The sequence below is a fragment of the Chenopodium album genome, chromosome 13 (genome assembly GCF_948465745.1).
Source record: "Chenopodium album chromosome 13, dcCheAlbu1.1, whole genome shotgun sequence".
In the NCBI taxonomy this organism is placed as follows: Eukaryota; Viridiplantae; Streptophyta; class Magnoliopsida; order Caryophyllales; family Amaranthaceae; genus Chenopodium; species Chenopodium album.
This window is the reverse complement of record NC_137846.1, coordinates 1302983-1321574: the sequence shown is the minus strand read 5'-3', so window position 1 is coordinate 1321574 and position 18592 is coordinate 1302983. Positions and strand designations below refer to the sequence as shown.

Here is an 18592-nt window from a genome sequence, read left to right as displayed (position 1 = left end):
ATTTTATTTTTATTTTTTACTTTTAATATGTAATGCTAATGTTTTGATTGACAATAAATTACTAATTAATCACATGCAACAAACAACCACATTCTAAAATTTGCATTAAGCACATTAAGATGATTGTTTATTTTGGGATCATTCTGCCATGAAAGTCAAAATCCAATAGCTAGGCTATTCATGCAAAAGAGCCAAATTTATATAAAGGTGTCCTCAATGCAACGTTTAGTCATTGTATTACGGTAAGAAAATAATCTGTTTATAGAATTTTTAAGTTTTGGATTAAATTATCGTCATATAATATAGAGTATACTTTCTATTCATATTGATCTTCACTTGTACATTGTGCAAGGTTTCCAATACTCTATTTTATTTTATTATTAATATTTTTTTTTTAAATACTCCGTATCTAAATTACTAGTTACCGCTAAAGTTGGACTACATAAATAGTAAATGCGAAAAAAATTACGAAATGGAAAATTTTTGTGCGTGATAGCTAGGTTTTCTTTCTTATGGTGTAGATATAATTAAAATTAAGCTGGGACGTAAACGTATATGGGTGTAATTTTGGTAATGAGTGAAGCTAATTAATTCAATTATTGTACTCCGTACTATTGTATACGGTTTCAATTTTCATAAATCATATTGAGATTGATGAATAGACTAAATCCACTTGTTTCTCATTTTCTTTAGTATTTTGTTTTATATACTTGTTTTTTTCAAATAGATTCAATTATTTGGTCTTACATTGTGCGCCTCTTAGAATCGACTACTCAAGTATTTTCTTCCTTGATAGGAATAGTCAAAATTATACTTCGTATAATATAATACTTGTAAATTAATAACAATACATTGTATATCTATGAGGCATATATCTGGGTAATTAAGATACTTTATAAAATGTTCAAGCTCTCAAAAATAATATGAGTGCATCAATATATTGACATTTATTTTGAGTTTTCACGATCTAATAATAAGATGAATTACAAGGTCTAGAAAAACCTTAATTATGATAAAAGAGCACCTTAAAACTAGTGCTGGCAATCCCTGACCCGACCCGATAACCCGACCCGAGGTTACTGAGAGAAACCCGAATCTGAACCTGAACAACCCGAATTCGACCCGATTTTACCAAAATTTCATATTACGTAATAATATTAAGTATTACACTATTTTTTATTGTTTCTAAGCATAACCTGAAATCGACCCAAAATCTGACCCGAACCCGACTTGCTGACCCGAATTGCCACCCCTACTTAAAACCCCTAGTCCTAGTTCAACCAAGAAAAAAATTATTAAAAAAACACCCCTCTCTCCGATCTAATGTTAAAAAAAAATGTACTTCCTCCGTTTTTTTTATTGTTATAACACACACTTTATTACGGTATTTAAGAAAAGTGGACCTCACATGATATAATACACTTAAAATGGGATTAAAAGGTTTAAGAGCATAATCGTCATGTGCTATAAATAAAGATAATAGTGCAATTTTTACCATAAAAACCTTCTTTTTATGGTGTGTTGTAACTATTATGACATTTCCATTTTAGGAAAGTGTTGCAACTATAAAGAAACGGAGAAAATATATACTTGTATTACGTATTATTACTGCATGCAAGTGATCATGCATCTTCAAATTATATATATTGAGGTTTGATGTTACGTTTGAACTTCCAGCAAAAGTACTCCCTCCAATTTTAAATACTTGCTCCATTTCTAGATGCGCGGAGTTTTAGGAAAAATTGGAGAAAGTAATAAAATATGAAGGGGGTTGGTGGAAGAATAAAAAATTATAAAAAACCAAAAGTAGTGGAGAGAATTGAAAGAGAGAGAATATGGAATTAATGTTGTTGGGTCCACTTAGTGAGATAAATTAATTAAATATTGTAAAAGCTTTCCAAATAAGAAAATGGAGCAAGTATTTAAAAACGGCCGAAAAAGAAAAGTGGAGCAAGTATTTAAAAACGGAAGGAGTAGATAAGATTTATTATTTATTTTTTGTTTTGTAAATCGTCACCATCTGAAACAGCTGCAATTTTACTTTTCCATCTTTATTCAAAACGCATTGTTTTCACTAGACTAGCTACATATAGTATACTTTTGGATATAAAGCGTTTGAATAAAGACATTTATAATTATTAACTCCTTTTGCATGTAATTAAACCAATATACTTGTATGTAAGTGAGATCTCAGTCATCTATCTGAAAGCTTTTACTTCCTCAAGAAAACAGATGAAATATATATATATATATATATATATATATATATATATATAACGTACCTTAAATGTAACAAATTGTCACGCACTTCTTTGGAAAGCAAGACTTGAGTATAATACATAAAGTCCTAATTTCTAAAAAAAAAAAAAAATTGAAATTTTGGTTATGAACAATTATTTGGGCAAGCTAAATTGTTTACAATACAATTAAATTATATACAAATATTATCTACAATATTCCATATATTACCTCTGTATGACTGTATCTTTTGTACGTCTCATATTTTATTCATGTGATGATCAATTAACTAATTAAAATTTTTGTCCATAAATAAGCATCCTTGCGGATATGTAGAAAATATAGCTAGTCGTGTGAGGTATTGTTGTATTTGTAATTAATTAAAGATAATATTGTTAGTCAACAATATGTATATAGATTTTGAATGAGGAAAAAAAAAAGTACAAAGTACTATGTTACCCACTAGCTCTATTAAAAATAAATACCACCTTCATTTTATATTACTCGCTACAAATGAGTATTATTTATGAGACATAAAAGATTTTTTTGTTGCAAGTAATATGAAACAGAGATTGAAAAAAAAAAAAACTTGCAAATACCAGTATTATATTGCTAGAACTATACTAAATAATAATGGCTATTACGAGTATTATTATTACAAACTGCATGTTATGATAATATCTTTACTACATCTCTAAATTAATAAAATACATGATAAGTAATTAAATTACATACACCCTTACCACTTCAACACACTCCCTCTATTAACTTAATTATTATACGTAAAATAGTAATTATTAAGATCAAATAGAAACGAAAGATAAATTACGTTATACAAACCTGAAATTGTTGATCACTTGATTTTTACATGACCCACGAGGCTTTGTACATAGAGAAAGACCTCGGATCGTAACTTGCATTTTTCCATGAAACATTCAGAGTAGTTGCTGTTTCTCATGTTCTTCATATTGAGCCTAAATTTAACAACCATCTTGATGTTATCTCCAACTATCACCTCCTCTACGCGATTGTTATAATCTTGTGTGAATATACCCGTGTCATTTAGATGTCTGAGCAAAAGCGAAACCCCAAAAATCATGTATAAGCCGATGTTAATTATTGCATATTATTATGTTACAAAGAAGAATTATTATACAAAGTTATTATGAGACATTAAAAGTTATCCTGGTCAAACTATAAATTATTGAAAATACGCCTATAATTTTGCCATGCATAATTTATAGGTGCTATGTGTTTAGGTACATTATTATTATTGCATATAACTCATGCATGATCACCCTAGATTATTACTCAAATAGTCAAATTGAGTAGCATATAAATCAATAGTGCAAATTTTCCTAAATAATACTTCGTATAAAAGAACAGAAAAATCAGAATTACTCTTGGATTTTTCGTTTCAGATCTCTAACTTGTTCTGTGTCTAAAGAACCTGCTTCGATCTCTACAGAAGCACTCCAATCAAAATCCTATCAGTGTTGTAATGGATGGTTTTTCTATTGAATAAAGATGAATTTGAGTAGATAACATCCTCTTGTGTATCAATTGTTGAGAAGCTTGTTTTCCAAATACGAATATTTTTCACTTCCATCTACAAAAAATGACGTACACAAATATTATTTGTTGTTAGAAAATTATCACAAACGGAAAAATAAATAACAACTAACCATTTGTTCATCGATGACACATAAATCGCCTGCATCGAATGGATGCATCACGTACACGAACATGATACCAATAATCAAGGTCTTGAAAGCATCACGACATACAATAGTTGCCAGTACAAATGGTGAAGCAATGACAAGAAGTTCTTGTGTGGTAACCAAGCTAGTGAGACGTAACCACATCATAAAACTTGTTATTATCAAAATCGTGCTCAAAATTTTGTTCAAACAATCCGTAACCTCTTTGGCACTACTTAATGTGTTGGCGAGGAGCAAACAATTGTTTTGTGCCCTTTCCTGATCAATATACACGCACCCAAAACGCGTGTCAATGATGTACATACGTACATGACATGAAGAGATAGATAGAGTGAGATCTATATACTTGTATGTATAATTCTAACAAAATTGTCTTAGTAAAGATTCAAACAAAAACTTACTAGAAGATGAAACCAAGACTAGATCAAAAGATGCATTAAAATAAATAAAGTCAGAGAGATGACTTTTAATTCAAATATGTATGTTATGTATGTAGTATGTAGTTATGTACCATCCATGATTTAAGTCTTTCAAAAGATATTGTTTCCGAGGAATCCAAAAACCCTTCATCTTGAAGTCGACGTATAAAATCGTTGTAATAGTCCTCAGTTAATAACTTCTTCAAATTTTCTTCGATAATATTCTGCTTCTTGAAAGCGTTAGAACTTAGAAATCAGTTAGACGGTATATACAGTACATTAAATTAAAAATAAGTGTAAGCAATAATTTACACATTTATTAAACAAGCTAATTAATTTTATTAAACAAGCTAAGTAATTTTTTTTTTCCACGACAATAAGCAATGACTAATTATCATAGGTATTTAAAACTGACAAGTAACGTATAAACAATTAAACATAAAACTCCGTACTTGACATTTGATCATCAGCTAGACTAGTACAAAATAGGGAGGATAAATATGTTACGTACCGATTATTATCACCATCTTGAGCTTGATCAATATTCTGCACAATGTGAAATAATGTGTCCAAAGTACACATCTTCTCTAACAATTCTTCTTTCGCGGTCAAAAAGTATAGAGCCACTTGTTGTATACCATAGTATGTGGGAGTTTCATGGTTCTTTTGCAACAATAAGTAATCTTGGGCACGACCACTTCTTTGTACGGACAATCTCTTCCTATGTGCCCGTTGAACGCGTGAATCACTTTGATGAGGGGAGAAGAAGTACCACAAATACTCTTCATACTTTCTCCTTTGTAAACTAATTGTATGATCAAACACTAGGTTGAAAATATTGTGTTTAATGCAACTTATAACACCTAGGAAGTACAAATCTTGTCCTCTTTCTAAGATCTTAGACTCTAATCTATTGTATATTGAACTAGCCTCCCATGATAGTACAACACAAGATTTAATCATCCAAAGAAGTGCAAAAATTAGCAAACTAATGCAAGTCCATGTTCCGAATTCCAAAACTCGTTTGGCCTCGAGTGTTTTGTGATTTAGGTGAGACTCAAAATCCAACACCCAAGTAAGTAGAAGCACAAGTATGCTTAATATAAAGTTGATGTTGTATTTGAGTCCATTCACCCAATACAAAACGACATCCACGGGATATAAGTTGTCTACTAATGTTACATACCATGGTAGTAGCTTTGTATCAAGTCCTTTTTTAAGGGCATACTTTTGAAGCAACCACACCATCACATGAGTGAACAAGGTAATAATATTGTGTATGATGATAACAATAATCGATACCTCGATCCATTTCCATGTGTGCAATCCGAGTATTTCATTATGGGTTTCGAAAAAAGGGAATACTTTTCCATCTATACATGGTTCAATCAAGTACAAAAGTATCACACACTCGGCTATTTCTTGCAATGCTTCCCGAACATTAAGACCACTTTCGGTATGATCTAATGAGAAGACGGGTGGAATATACCTCACTATATTTGATGCAAAAAAGCAATTCGAAAAAAGGATGAAGAACAATGGAGAAATCTTCACCCAAAATTCTAATGACAAGCCTAGAAACTTGACGCTAGAAAGTAACTCACGCGGTGCAAGGAAATTTAAAACACAGACTGTAGGGGTGATTAAGAGCGAGGTATAACCATGTATGAAATTGCGGATAAAAAGCTTGATTTGAATGACATTTTCATAAGCATCACCATGTGTAATAAATTGAAATAATCGCGCTAATGGATAGGACACGACTAGTAGTGGTAGCACTACAGGAGAAGAAACAACTCCTAATACGCAAATTAAAACAGCACATACATAATACCTCAGTCTCCTTAGGACGTCGAATAATAATGGTGATGGTGTAGGCATGTCTATGAAAGGGGATTCAAGAGAAGTTTGGTGTTGTTGGGAGTGTTGACGTTGCCAAAAGCGCGACTTCATTCCTTAGAAGGGAGGACTTGTTTCAGTACAGACTGATTTTTTTTTTTTCTTTTCTTTTTTAAATCTTGAGTTAGAGCTTGATTTATAACTAGATAAGTTTTTTAGGTGGGATGAACAAGATAAATGCATTGAATATTTTTATACACCACGTACAAAGATTTGACTTTAGTATTAAAAAAAAACATTAGTTTGTGTCATTTCTCAAAAAAACTTAAATGCAGCAAAAAGGAAGCTTATCAACGATGTATTAATTAATTATCTTAGTCAAAAAAATTTGTGCAAGTTAAAATACTCCTCTGAAATGTTAATACTTTAAGGTCGCAATCAGTTTTGAAGATTCAGAAGGCTGAAAAATTCAACAATAATTAAACAAACCTTAACTAATCTTTTTTATTTTCAAGTACTTGTCACCAAAAACTTCTCACAACCTTCCTGTCAAAAAAAAAAAAAAAAAAAAAAAAAAGGAGTGGGCTAGGGTGGTTTACGCGATAAAATTGGAAAGACTAATTGAGTTGCCAATGAAATCTTCTATTCATGTTATCACGCTGCTTTTGTTTTGGGTTGGGAGTACCTAATAATACTAATTGAGTAATTGGTAAATCATCATCCTAGCAGCAACATAAATTTGAAACTTAGCTTAACATTCAACAACAATATGTAACATTTTATCTAGGATTCTAATTTCAGGTTTGCCTCTGCTCTGGAATGAGAAGATTTACTACGTACTTAGCTTGAATTTCCGAGCTCCTTGTTTTTCTGAGCTCGTTCTGTAGAATTCTCTGCAATACAGTTGAGAAGTAAATCAAATGATTAATTCCAAATCCTCTGTAATTAAAGACTAGATTTTAATGGTTTATTAATAAATGAATACAAACCTTGAGTCTCTGGTTCCTCTTTTTTTATCTGCTCCAAAAGGTCGTGTACATGAATAACTAACTCGGATCGTAACTCCTGCTTGGTCTTAAGATTCTCTGAGTTTATGCGGTTTTTACCATCCTTATTGTGTCTAAAGTTAATGGCTAGCTTGATTTTATCTTCAGTTGTCAACACCATGACACTATAATAACCTGCTGTGAATTTATTATCTTTATCTTCATCAAGGTGACTGATCAAACAAAGATGAATAAGTTTCCATGATATTGCAGAAAAAATATAATAAGCCCACTGGAAATGAAATCTTACTCTTTAATTTGTTTTTTCAAATTAATGATTTTTTGCTTGTTCAGGGAAGCTATATCAAGCTCTATACTGTCGTTCCAATCAAATTTTGTCCTGTGATTGACAATATCTTTGCTGGATAACTGTGAATTTGTAAATATCACTTCTTCTTGAGTATCGACTTTTGTAAAAGTTGTTTTCCAAACGCCAATAGTTCTAACCTCCATCTAAGACAATAAAGAGTAAAGATCATGATAGAGTTTGGAAGAGCTTAATTATGTTATTAATATGAATGCGCGTTCATAGAAGATAAATATGAGCTAAAAAGTGGATACAACAGTATCATATGCATAGCTTATACTAGTATATATATATACAAGATCATACCCTCTAATTGAGGAAATACTAGTGTTAGTAAATAAAAGATTTCACTAACCATTTTTCCGTCAATGATGCATAAATCGCCAACATCAAAAGGATGCACCACAAATGTGTATATGATTCCTTGAAATAAGGTCTTGCAAGATTCTCCAAATATAAATGTTGCTGCCAATAGTGGTGATGCTATGATGACTAATAATTTCGTGGTAGCCAACCCAGTGAGAAGGAGCCACATTATAAAAGTTGCAGCAATTAGAAGCAAGCTGATTATGTTGTTCAAGCAATCAACAACCTCAGTCGCACTGCTCAATGTATCTGCCAGGATCAAACAATTGGTACGCGCCTCATCCTGATCAATATAAACTCAAAAGTGTCAATGAAGAGGTTAACACTTTGTTTAGAGAGCAAGATATATAGGAAGGAAGGGGAAGAGGAAAAGAGGAGGAATGGAAGGAGGAGGTGGACTCCATTTTGTGTTCAAAACTTCAAATCTCCCCAATTTTGAAGGGATGAAATTTACTAAAGAGGAACGAGAAAAACCAAATCCCTCCTCCTACGTTCCCTTCCTTCCTTCCTACAACCCATCTTATCCAAAAAAAGGTGTAAAGCTACACCACGATGACTTGTCTTACTGTCAAGGTTTTGGAGACAGAAACAGATATAGCAACAGCTTTAAAAAATAAATAAAAAGTAACAAGAATGGAAATAAAACCAAGGACAGATGACTGATCACATACCATCCATGCTCTTATTGATTTAATCGATATTTCATCTGAGGTTTTTATTGACTGATCATGTAATTGATCTACAAAAAAATAGTCAAACTCATGCTTCGCTTTTCCTTCTTGAGGGGCTTCAAATGATTGCTGGATCTCCTCATCTACGTTATTTCTACGAATTCCACCATCAATAAATTGCCTCATAAGATTCTTTCCGATAATCCTAGTGCAAACGATGGGAACAAAAATTGCAGAGTAAGTTCAACTGTCTTCCAGGAAAACAGATACAGATGATAAAACAGGTGAGTAAAAAACAGAGCCATAGATATAGTGTTTTCAATGCCATACTTAATAAAGAACTTCAGAAGTACTGTAGCGTTTTCTAAACAGAATCAGTAATAAGCAAATGTCATTTAGCTTTATCCTTAGGCTTTGAAAAACGGCATCCTAGTATGTAAGCTTACAACTTAATGTACAGTTACTCCCTCCCCTAAAAATTATCTGAGGGTGATAGAGATCAGAAAGAAGTAAACAATCAACACGTCTTGTCAGATGGAAGAATAGAACAATGAAGAAAAGGAAAGTCTCTTACCCATTTTCGCTTTCTTTCTCCAACTTGAGGAGCATACCAGAAGTCTTTTTATAATTTAACAAATGTTTTCTGGCAGTCAAGAGGTAGTGAGCCACTTGCTGTATACCATGCATGGTGGGATTGAGATCATCCTGCATTAACAAGTCATCTTTGACTCTTTTCTTCACTTTTCTTGACAATTTCTTCTCATTCTGTTTTAGCTTCTTGCACTCATCATCTTTGTCGCGCAAACCTTCTATTTCCTGCTCCCACTCATCCACAACATCTGATTTACTCATGCTATGTTCACCTGCTCTCACTAGATGGTCAAGAAATGAGGTGATAGATTGAGCAAAACTAGTTGATATAGGTGTTACAAAACTTCGGAATGTGGATTTGGTCTTGGAAATATGGTCGAATAAATTTGAAATTGCAGGGTTATTTTTAATCATAGAAAAATGGATGGAAAATGCAGCTAAAGACGATGGTAATTTTCTCATGATCTCCTTATCTTTGTCTCTTTTTTTATCTGCTAGTTTGTCGCCATGAAATAATCTTCTCATGGATGTATCTTCATACAGAAGGTTAAAAATATCATGACTGTGTCTACCAATGATGCCAAGAAAGTACAGCTCCTTTCCCCCAGTTATAATTCTAGGATATAATCTGTTATAGACTGCAACCGCCTCCCATGACAATAATGCAAAAGTTTTTATCAGCCAACAAATAGAACAGATCAAAACACTAACACAAGTCCAGGTTCCAATTTCCAAAACTTTTTTGGCCCGTGGTGTTTCGTTTAGGTGGGAACCAAAATAGAACACCCATATAAGTAGAAGTAGCACAGAATTTAATACAAAGTTGATGCTGTGTTTTATACCAATAGCACAATACAGTAGGTACTTTTTACACATCATATTCTCGTATATTGTATATATAGCTAACTTCGTATCATCAGTACCTGGATTGAGATCTTCACGAACTAAATCTTGAAGCCACAGCACGATCATATGAGTACAAATTGTAATCACATTGTAGCCTATGAGGACGAAGAGTGATACCTCAATCCATTTCTGCGTGTGCAGTCCGAGGGATTGGTGGTCCTTCAAGATGGGAAAATGTTTCATAACCACAGACCCCCCTAACCACCATAAAATCACACAGTCGATTATCTCAAGTACTCCTTCTCGAATATTAAGGCCAGTTTCTATATGATTTAATGGAAATGGGGGAATTAAAGGTAAGATAACACATGGAACAAAGATGCTTGATATAAATATGCCACACATCTTAAAATAAAACAAACTTTCTACTTTGATACGCCAATAACCATGTTTAAAGCGATGTTCAGCAATAACGGACCCAATCCCAAAATATAAAGCCGTGCTGAACAAGAAATTGTACATCCAAAAACGGATGTAAAACTTAAGTTTGGTGACCTTGTAATATCCATGACCGTGCCTAATGAATTGTAGCAGTCGTATTAGCAGAAACGACACCACTAGCAGTGGTATTAATGCTGTAAAAACTAAGATGCTAATGAGAGAGTAAATGAACCTACGTGGTAGACCTTGCACTGGTTCAAAAACCTGCAAATGAGTCGTCAATTTTTTTTTCTCATCATAAATAGACGACAGTGCAAGGGCTGAATCATCTCCTGAAACTTTTATGTTAATATCTGGATTTTGGTTTGTCATTGGGGATTGAATCTCAGGGGAATTATTAGGTTTGGAAGCAGGTAAGTTAGCTGGATCATCTTGCATTGTTGCAAGAGTACTCATGAGATCAGTATACCTTAGATGGAAAGAGTAAGGAGATAAGGACTACCAAAAGAGAGAGTTACACAGCTCTGCAAATTAGAAATCTTTTGACTTAACTAAAATAGTACTGCTAGTGCTAGCACTGCCTAAAATTACTGAACTTGCACATGACTGCTTTCAAAGAGCCGTTTACACCCAATTTGAATTAAACAAGTGTATCAGATGATATTGTATCCTCAAACAAAGACTTGACATATTACTCCCACTTTTTGATAGTCTAATAAATTAATAATATAGTTTCCCTTAACCTAATACCAAATCTTGAGCATGAGAATGAGAGTATGAGACCATGAAGTGTTGATAATAAAAAAAAACCTACCAAAATGTCTCAAATTTTATCTAACTAAGGAAACATAGTGTAAGTACCAAATAATATGAAGTGGATTGAATACATTGTGAAATTGGAAAGGCTTTGAGACTTAGAAGTAAAAATTGAGTATGCATTATTGATGGGGTTTTGGTTAAAAGAGAAGTTTAGTTTTGGTTGGGTGAGGCTAGGGGTAAAAACCAGAAAATTCAAGTTTATGAGGCTGATTTTGTTTATGAGGCTGATTTACAAAATCAGCCATTGTATATTTGTATTACAAAGTTACTCCTATTTATTAAATGAAATGGCAAAATTACCTCATTTATTAGATAAAAGGACAAAACTACCCCTAATTTACTTATACGAGTAACTGGGTGTTCCTTGTTAAAAACAGAAGTTTTACTCATCCTTTATTAGGAGAGTGTGTTTAAGAGGAGATTAAATAGCGATTTGAGCCTAAAAGACTAATTTTGAGAAAGCTTTTAAGAAAAGAGGGTCGTTAATATAATGGTGAAATCTATCCTTAAGCGGGTCAAATTTACTACGTTTACCAATGATTCTCAAAACTTCCCCATATTTCATTTTCTTTTTTGAGGGAACCATATTTCAATATCATTATACTCATATACCCGGTTTAGTACTCCACAAACAAATAACAGTCTAACATTTATACCTAATGAACTAAACAGTCAAACCGCTTAATACCCCTGATTAAGAACTACTCCACTCCATCACAAATAATTCAAACAAAAAACAACTTTTGAATTTTGTTTAAACATTAATCTAAAGAGATTTCAGAAACTTTAATTACTGCTGCCTATATTGACTATTGCACATGACATTGTGTTTAGGGAACCGTGTTTACCTGCTGTCAAACTCACCAAAACAGGATTAAACAAGTTATATTACTACGTAATTGAAGTACTATATAGTATTACCCCTTAAACAAAGACTTGAATAATAAATTGATACTCCGTATATTACTGCTAACGACAACAAGTCAACAACTACATCATGTAATGTATTTTTTATACAATTGCATTCACATTTTTGCAATAATATTTTATTTATTTATGCTAAATGAACAGTTGTAAAATGATAACCAACAAATTAATGATACTTCTGGTTCTTTAAAAATAGAACTAATTTCATGATAAATAAACAATTGTAGCCATAATTACTGAATTATTGGGGGAAAAAAATTGCAATTATAAACCCTAATTTAACGAGAACAATCACGAACCAGAAAACATTGTTTCAATTGAGGGAATTATTACATTTACCTGCTTCGGATTTGTTTCAATTGAAAATCTGTGCAGCAAAATTGAAGTTTGGTGAAGAATTCCAACTGAAGATTTGGGATGGAAATTGCCCAGCAAGGAGAGTGTAATGAGAGGAAATGGAGGGAAAATTATACTCGTACCAAAAAAAAAAAAAAAAAAAAAAAAGAGGTTTAGGCGGTTTGTCACAAAGGTGACTTCTTCTCTCAAGAAAAAAAAAAAGTGTGAATTTCGCTTTTCTACGTTGTGCCCCGACATATATCACTTTCGACAATGTAACCCCAATATACAATTTGTTTTCAATCTTGTCGTTATTCCGCCGTCAAAAATTTCGTTACTGAGGCCCACTTTCAATTTAATAATATTTTCTTAATCAATTTGCGCGCTGGAAAATATTCCGTTAAAGGTTTTGGGGGCTATTTTGGTTCTTAAGAGACCAAATTGAACTCAGATTTCACAAAAAAATAATGTAAATGTCTCGTTATAAGTATTAAAACGTAAACACGTAAATCGAGACATTACTTAATAAACAAAACGAGGCATTTAAGTTATTTTTTGCCAAATCTGAGCTCAATTTGGATCCTTAAGGGCCAAAATAGCCCGGAAAACCTTTAATGGAACATTTTCCAACGCGCAAATCGATAAAAAAATATTAATAAATTGAGAGTGGGCCCCAGTAACGAAATTTTTAACGGCGGGATAACGACAAGATTACCGTATGGAAACAAATGTATATTGGGGTTACAGTGTGGAAAGTGATATATGTTGGGACACAACGTAGAAAAGTGAAATTAATAGGATTACTATATAGAAAAAACCAAAAGAAAAAAAAAAAAAAAAAAAAAAAAAGGTGACTTTTCTAAATCAACTTTCTTTGATTCATGAAAAAATTGGATTTACATTTGGCACCATTGTAATTTTGAGTGATATTTAGCAAATTAATTACAAATTCTTGTATTAGGGACTTAGCAAATTAATTACAAGTTCTTGTATTAGGGACTAATAGTTACATACTCTTGTAAATTTTAACTAACCATTTGGTCATTGATCACACATAAATTGCTAACATCAAAAAGATTAGGATGCATCATTTACACGAACATGACCCTTGTATTCAAGGTCTAGCATTAGCATCATGAAATATACTAGTATATAACTCAATTACTAGTAGTCTAGTCTAGCCAATAATAAAAAAAAAGTAGTCTAGTTGAAGCATTGATAAGAAAATTACATATAATAAGCATCTAGAGTAGCTATTTCCAAAGCCTTTGATAGGCATTAAGCATTACACATTCGTATCAGGTGTAAAATAATAACCATGAAAGCCCGAACTTGTTGATCCTCCTCCATCTTTATTTTGGTGTATAAGATTATCGGCGTGAAGAATGAACTCGGATCATAGCTTACGCTTTTCCTTAAGACATTCGAAATATGTATTGTTTTTGAAGTTCACTCTATGTCTAAAATAAACTGCTAATTTGATGTTTTCTCCGACTGTCAACACCTCCACAGAATTGTAACCTGGTGTAAATTTTTCTTTATCACCCTTGAGATATCTGATGACAATATAAACAATAAATTGATTAATGACATTATATTGTTTGCTTAAATACCTAGTAAGTAAAGTATCAAGTATGAATATCTTACTCTTCAATCTCTTCTTTTATAATTATGATTTTTTCCTTCTCCAACGAGCTTATATCAAGTTCCATATAATCGTTCCAATCAAAATTAGTCTTATGATTGATGATACTTTTGTTGAATAACTCTAAATTCGAATATATCACTTCCTCTTGCGTACTAACTTTCGACAATGTTGTTTTCCATATGCCAATTGTTCTAACCTCGACCTACAATAATTGAGATTATATCACAATCTTGCTTAATTGAAGAATTAGTTAAACACAATGTTAACTGAAAAAAAATTGATAACAGGACTGAATTAACTAACCATGTCTCCATCAATGGCACATAGATCGCCTACATCAAAAGGATGCACCACGAACACGAAGATGATCCCTTGAAATAAGGTCTTGCAAGTGTCTCCGAATACAAAGGTTGCAGCTAGTAATGGTGATACGATGAGTAATAGTACTTTTGTGGTAGCCAAACCAGTAACAAGCAACCACAATATGAAAGTTACAGCAATTACTAGACTACTAATAATTTTGTTCAAACAGTCAACAACTTCTTTGGCACTACTTAACGTATTTGCAAGGAACTAGTTGTTGGCCCGCGCGCAACGCGCGCGGTCCCCCAACGGTGATTTTGCTTTGGTGATTATTGTCTAATTAACTGCTGTTAATCCTTTAATGTAATTCGCCGTAATTTGATTGTTGGTGGGTGTTGTTTTCTTAGATTAATTAACTCAGATTATCATCATATAGATGGAGCAGAATCATCATTTTGCTAATATTGTATTAGAGTTTCGTTTGTTGTATTTGTTAATTAGTATGCATTTCTAGTGGAAATAATAAAAGTTATAAAAACTTTATACATATTTTGTACTTTTTTATACTCTATTTTTCCCGACTCTAAATATGAATACGGTTTTTACGAAAGAGGTAGTGAGTATGATTACGTCGATATTTACAAAGCTTCAAGTTGGTCTTATGTATAAATAATACAAGCATCCTTTTTTTTAATTTTTTACTTATATATATATAATAAATAAAAGCATCTCTTTTTAAGTAATTGGATATAATTTAGTATTAATGATGTCTATCATACTTTAGTTCCATATCATTGAATATTAGTTAATCCCTAGAGTTCCACGATTCATCAATTATTTATAAAACCCTATTCTTGTTATTTCTTACAATAGTTCACAAATCTTAATGGTCCACATTACACAGTGGATGTGTATTATTCGCTAATTTAAGTAATATAGTTGTATTAGTTTTTACTATTAGGATAGAGGTTTGAGTAAATAGTCTATTCACGTAATCAGTATCGACATTAGCTTTATTGTTGTAATGATTCAATAGATGCTATATAGAGCTATCGAGTTTTAGCAACGTTAATGCATAATAGTATCAAAATGAGTGTTCTCTCCTAAGTTGAAATTTAGATTAGTTGGAGTTTAACGGGATTGATATGATCATATTCCATTGGTTGTTTGCCTTACAAAAATCAATGCAAAACTGGCATGTTTGCAATCTAGTGGTGTACAAGCATTATCATCCGTATATTTGTGAAGCTAATAATAATGAGTTGGTTTTGAGTTACAACTACTCAAGTAAAGTATAATAAGAACATCAATTTAATCTGAAAGTTTGACAGCTTGACTTAAGTAAGGAATGGTGGAGTTTAGTCCATGAGCAATGTTTGTGTGCACGATACTATTAGTACTAAACAAATAGCATTATTGATGATTATCTAATATGCATACAATTTCGCCTATGTCACAAATAAGCAATAAATAAAACAAGCAAAGATAAAATTCAGAAATTTAACCAATTAATAAAAAAGAATAAAAATGCCGAAAATTATAGTAAAGATGAAGCATACCATAGCTAACTGCAGTGTATTAGACATTTTAAGAAGTGTAATGGAAATTTAAGTATTACCAACAATAATAAATAAGAACAAATGTTCCATGAATTTTGAAAAAAGATAGAAAACTGATCTTGTTATATTATGATTTTCAACAATATTAAAAAATAATTTAAAAGTATATTATATTACATTTAATAAGTAATAGTAATTATATTACATGGTAATATCGTGACTTTACACTATATACTTTAAGATACAATTTTTTCTAATGATATGTAAAACTTTTTTCGCTATTAGCCATCTAACGTGTAAATTTTTCCAAATTGAAGTTGGTCGGTTGGTGTTGATCTTCTATTATGGAGTTTTCCTCCATCTCTTTCATGTAGACACCAACACCATTGGCTTTACCGGCCAATTTGGATTCTGTTTAGGTGTTTAGTTGTCCATTTTTTAGTGATTTTATTTAGTGACAACTCACTTAAACTGATATATATACGTGTACATAATATGAAAAATATCTAAAATTATAGATTTTCTCATATTCGCACACTTCTCCCAAGTTTATTTGTTGGAGTTGGATTCATCTGATGGAAATTAATTCCATTTCTTTCACATAAACACCTACTCCATTTTCTTTAATGCATAACTTGGGATTTATTTATACACTTTAATATTAATATGTTACTTCTGCAGTGAATTTAACCACCAGTAACATAATTATATTAAAGTGCATTTTAAGGGAATACGTTACCACCAACTTTGGTGCTGATTCCCTGTTTTACCACGAACTTTGCTGCTGATTGTGTTTTTATGTGTAGATGTAACGGTATTTTTATGTAAGCCGAAATTGTTTTTTGGTTTATAATAGGAAGGGGAAGTCGATATATTTCGGTAGTTATTGTTTGAGACATTTTTTTAAGCTAGGATGATAAGGAATTTGTGTTTTTCTTTTTGTAGATAATTTTAGGTTTCTATTTGGTTTGCAATGCATTGGAATGAAGTATTTTGTGTTTGCTCATATTCATGTTAAGTCCTATTTATAGTAAGAAAATGCTCCTTTTTTTTTTTTTTTAGGTGAGCACTTTGTTTTGTAGTGCTTTCATTATTGCTTTTTATTTGATTGCATGCATGTAAGAACGGCCCACCAATATCAAATTGCTAAGCATCATGATATTGTTGTAAAAGAACACCATCTTAATACAATAATGTAACAATTACTAAAGAAATTACATACTTACAAGTTACATAGAGAATCTTAAGCATTTGGAGAACCACCATGATATGAAGTTCGCTTGACAGTTATAATCTATGTGATTGGTCTGTTCATTATATCACTTTAAATAGATTTTTAATTATAAACCGCAGAAATGTAAGCCAAAATGCTTAGATTATCCAACAAAATAGTTGGGAGTAGAATTAGAGGAATGATTACTATGAAGCATGATTTGCCTTCGATTGGGATTCCAAATACTCCAACTGAAAATTCCGGGAATACCTTGTTTAGATTATCTCCTTTCGAGATTATGTAACTTGTAGTAACTATATAAAGTTCAACATAAAGAACGATCGATATGATTACTTTACCAGCATTACCAAAAGTATACTCTTGTTTAGCATAAGTAATTTAGCTTTACTTTAACAAGCAAATGAATTGATAATTTGTTCAAATTAAATTGAGCAAGTTTAAAAGTTCAATGGCTTAAAAGTACTACGGCTATTCTCTTTGAAAAATTGTAGCTTTAAGCATCACCCTTATCTTGATAATACCTTGCATAGTGCTTCTGTTTCACAGAGATACTTCACAATGCATTCACTTTAAGCATCACATGGCTACAGCTGTAAATGAATGGTGCATGATAAATTACAATTGCTGTCATCTCTGAATAAGTGTCATGCAAGCTTGTTTATTTTGCTGCAATATGAACATGCATGCTTCTTCACAATTTGGAATTAATGATGCAGCTTTGTTGTCAACAGATTCTGCAATGTTGAGTCTTATCTATAACAAATTATATTGCCATTCCAGTTAGCTATGTTGTATATTTTGGTGGGATGTTCAAATGTTGTGAATTGTTTTTAAGAGTTAACTATACTAAGGGTTTTAAAAGTTCATTTAAATTGGGTGTAAGATAATAATAAATAAGACTTCAAAGGATAATTGATAAATAAGAAGACAACGATTAGCTTCACTAATGTTACATGAATTTTGCTTATTTTTCCAACTTGATGATGATTTAATTCATAAATGTTACGATCATAGATATATTTTGGATTTTATAAAATTAAGGTATGAGTTCTGAAATGTTGATTACTGAATAGTTCTTACAGGAACTTGGCAGAATTGGATTTAATCTGAATATGGAAGCCATTGATTTCTGCTTATCGAGCATAAATTATATTGCCATTGATTTCTGATTTGAGTTTTTATATATTTATCCCAATTTTGGTTAAAGTGTTATTATTCCTTTGTCTTGTATAATATTGAAAGACTTTTTCTAACTTTAAATCTAACTGATGCCATTTTGAT

The 18592-nt window shown here is 31.8% G+C and overlaps 2 protein-coding genes across 7 annotated transcripts; both read right to left on the bottom strand.

The window, feature by feature from the left end:
• Nucleotides 1-6803: 6803 nt before the first annotated feature.
• LOC145575872 (mechanosensitive ion channel protein 5-like) lies at nt 6804-12837 on the bottom strand. Of its 6 annotated transcripts, none has more exons than XM_081633665.1 (7): nt 10122-12837; nt 9182-9479; nt 8608-8812; nt 7926-8219; nt 7514-7716; nt 7207-7436; nt 6804-7110 (listed from the first exon to the last, which is right to left on the bottom strand). In XM_081633665.1, exons 1-7 carry the CDS (start codon nt 10939-10941, stop codon nt 7058-7060), a joined length of 2103 nt encoding a protein of 700 aa, XP_081489791.1. In that variant the 5' UTR covers nt 10942-12837; the 3' UTR covers nt 6804-7057. The 6 variants fall into 6 exon arrangements, with proteins under 6 accessions (XP_081489791.1, XP_081489792.1, XP_081489793.1 ...); XM_081633666.1 differs by having other exon boundaries at nt 9182-9470; XM_081633667.1 differs by having other exon boundaries at nt 9182-10367; nt 12571-12837.
• Nucleotides 12838-13963: 1126 nt separating this feature from the next.
• Nucleotides 13964-16104, bottom strand: LOC145577044 (mechanosensitive ion channel protein 10-like). The gene is made up of 5 exons (XM_081634732.1): nt 16078-16104; nt 15959-15966; nt 14519-14723; nt 14215-14417; nt 13964-14123 (listed from the first exon to the last, which is right to left on the bottom strand). The coding sequence occupies exons 1-5, from the start codon at nt 16102-16104 to the stop codon at nt 13964-13966; spliced, it is 603 nt and encodes a 200-aa protein (XP_081490858.1).
• Between the last annotated feature and the right edge of the window lie 2488 nt (nt 16105-18592).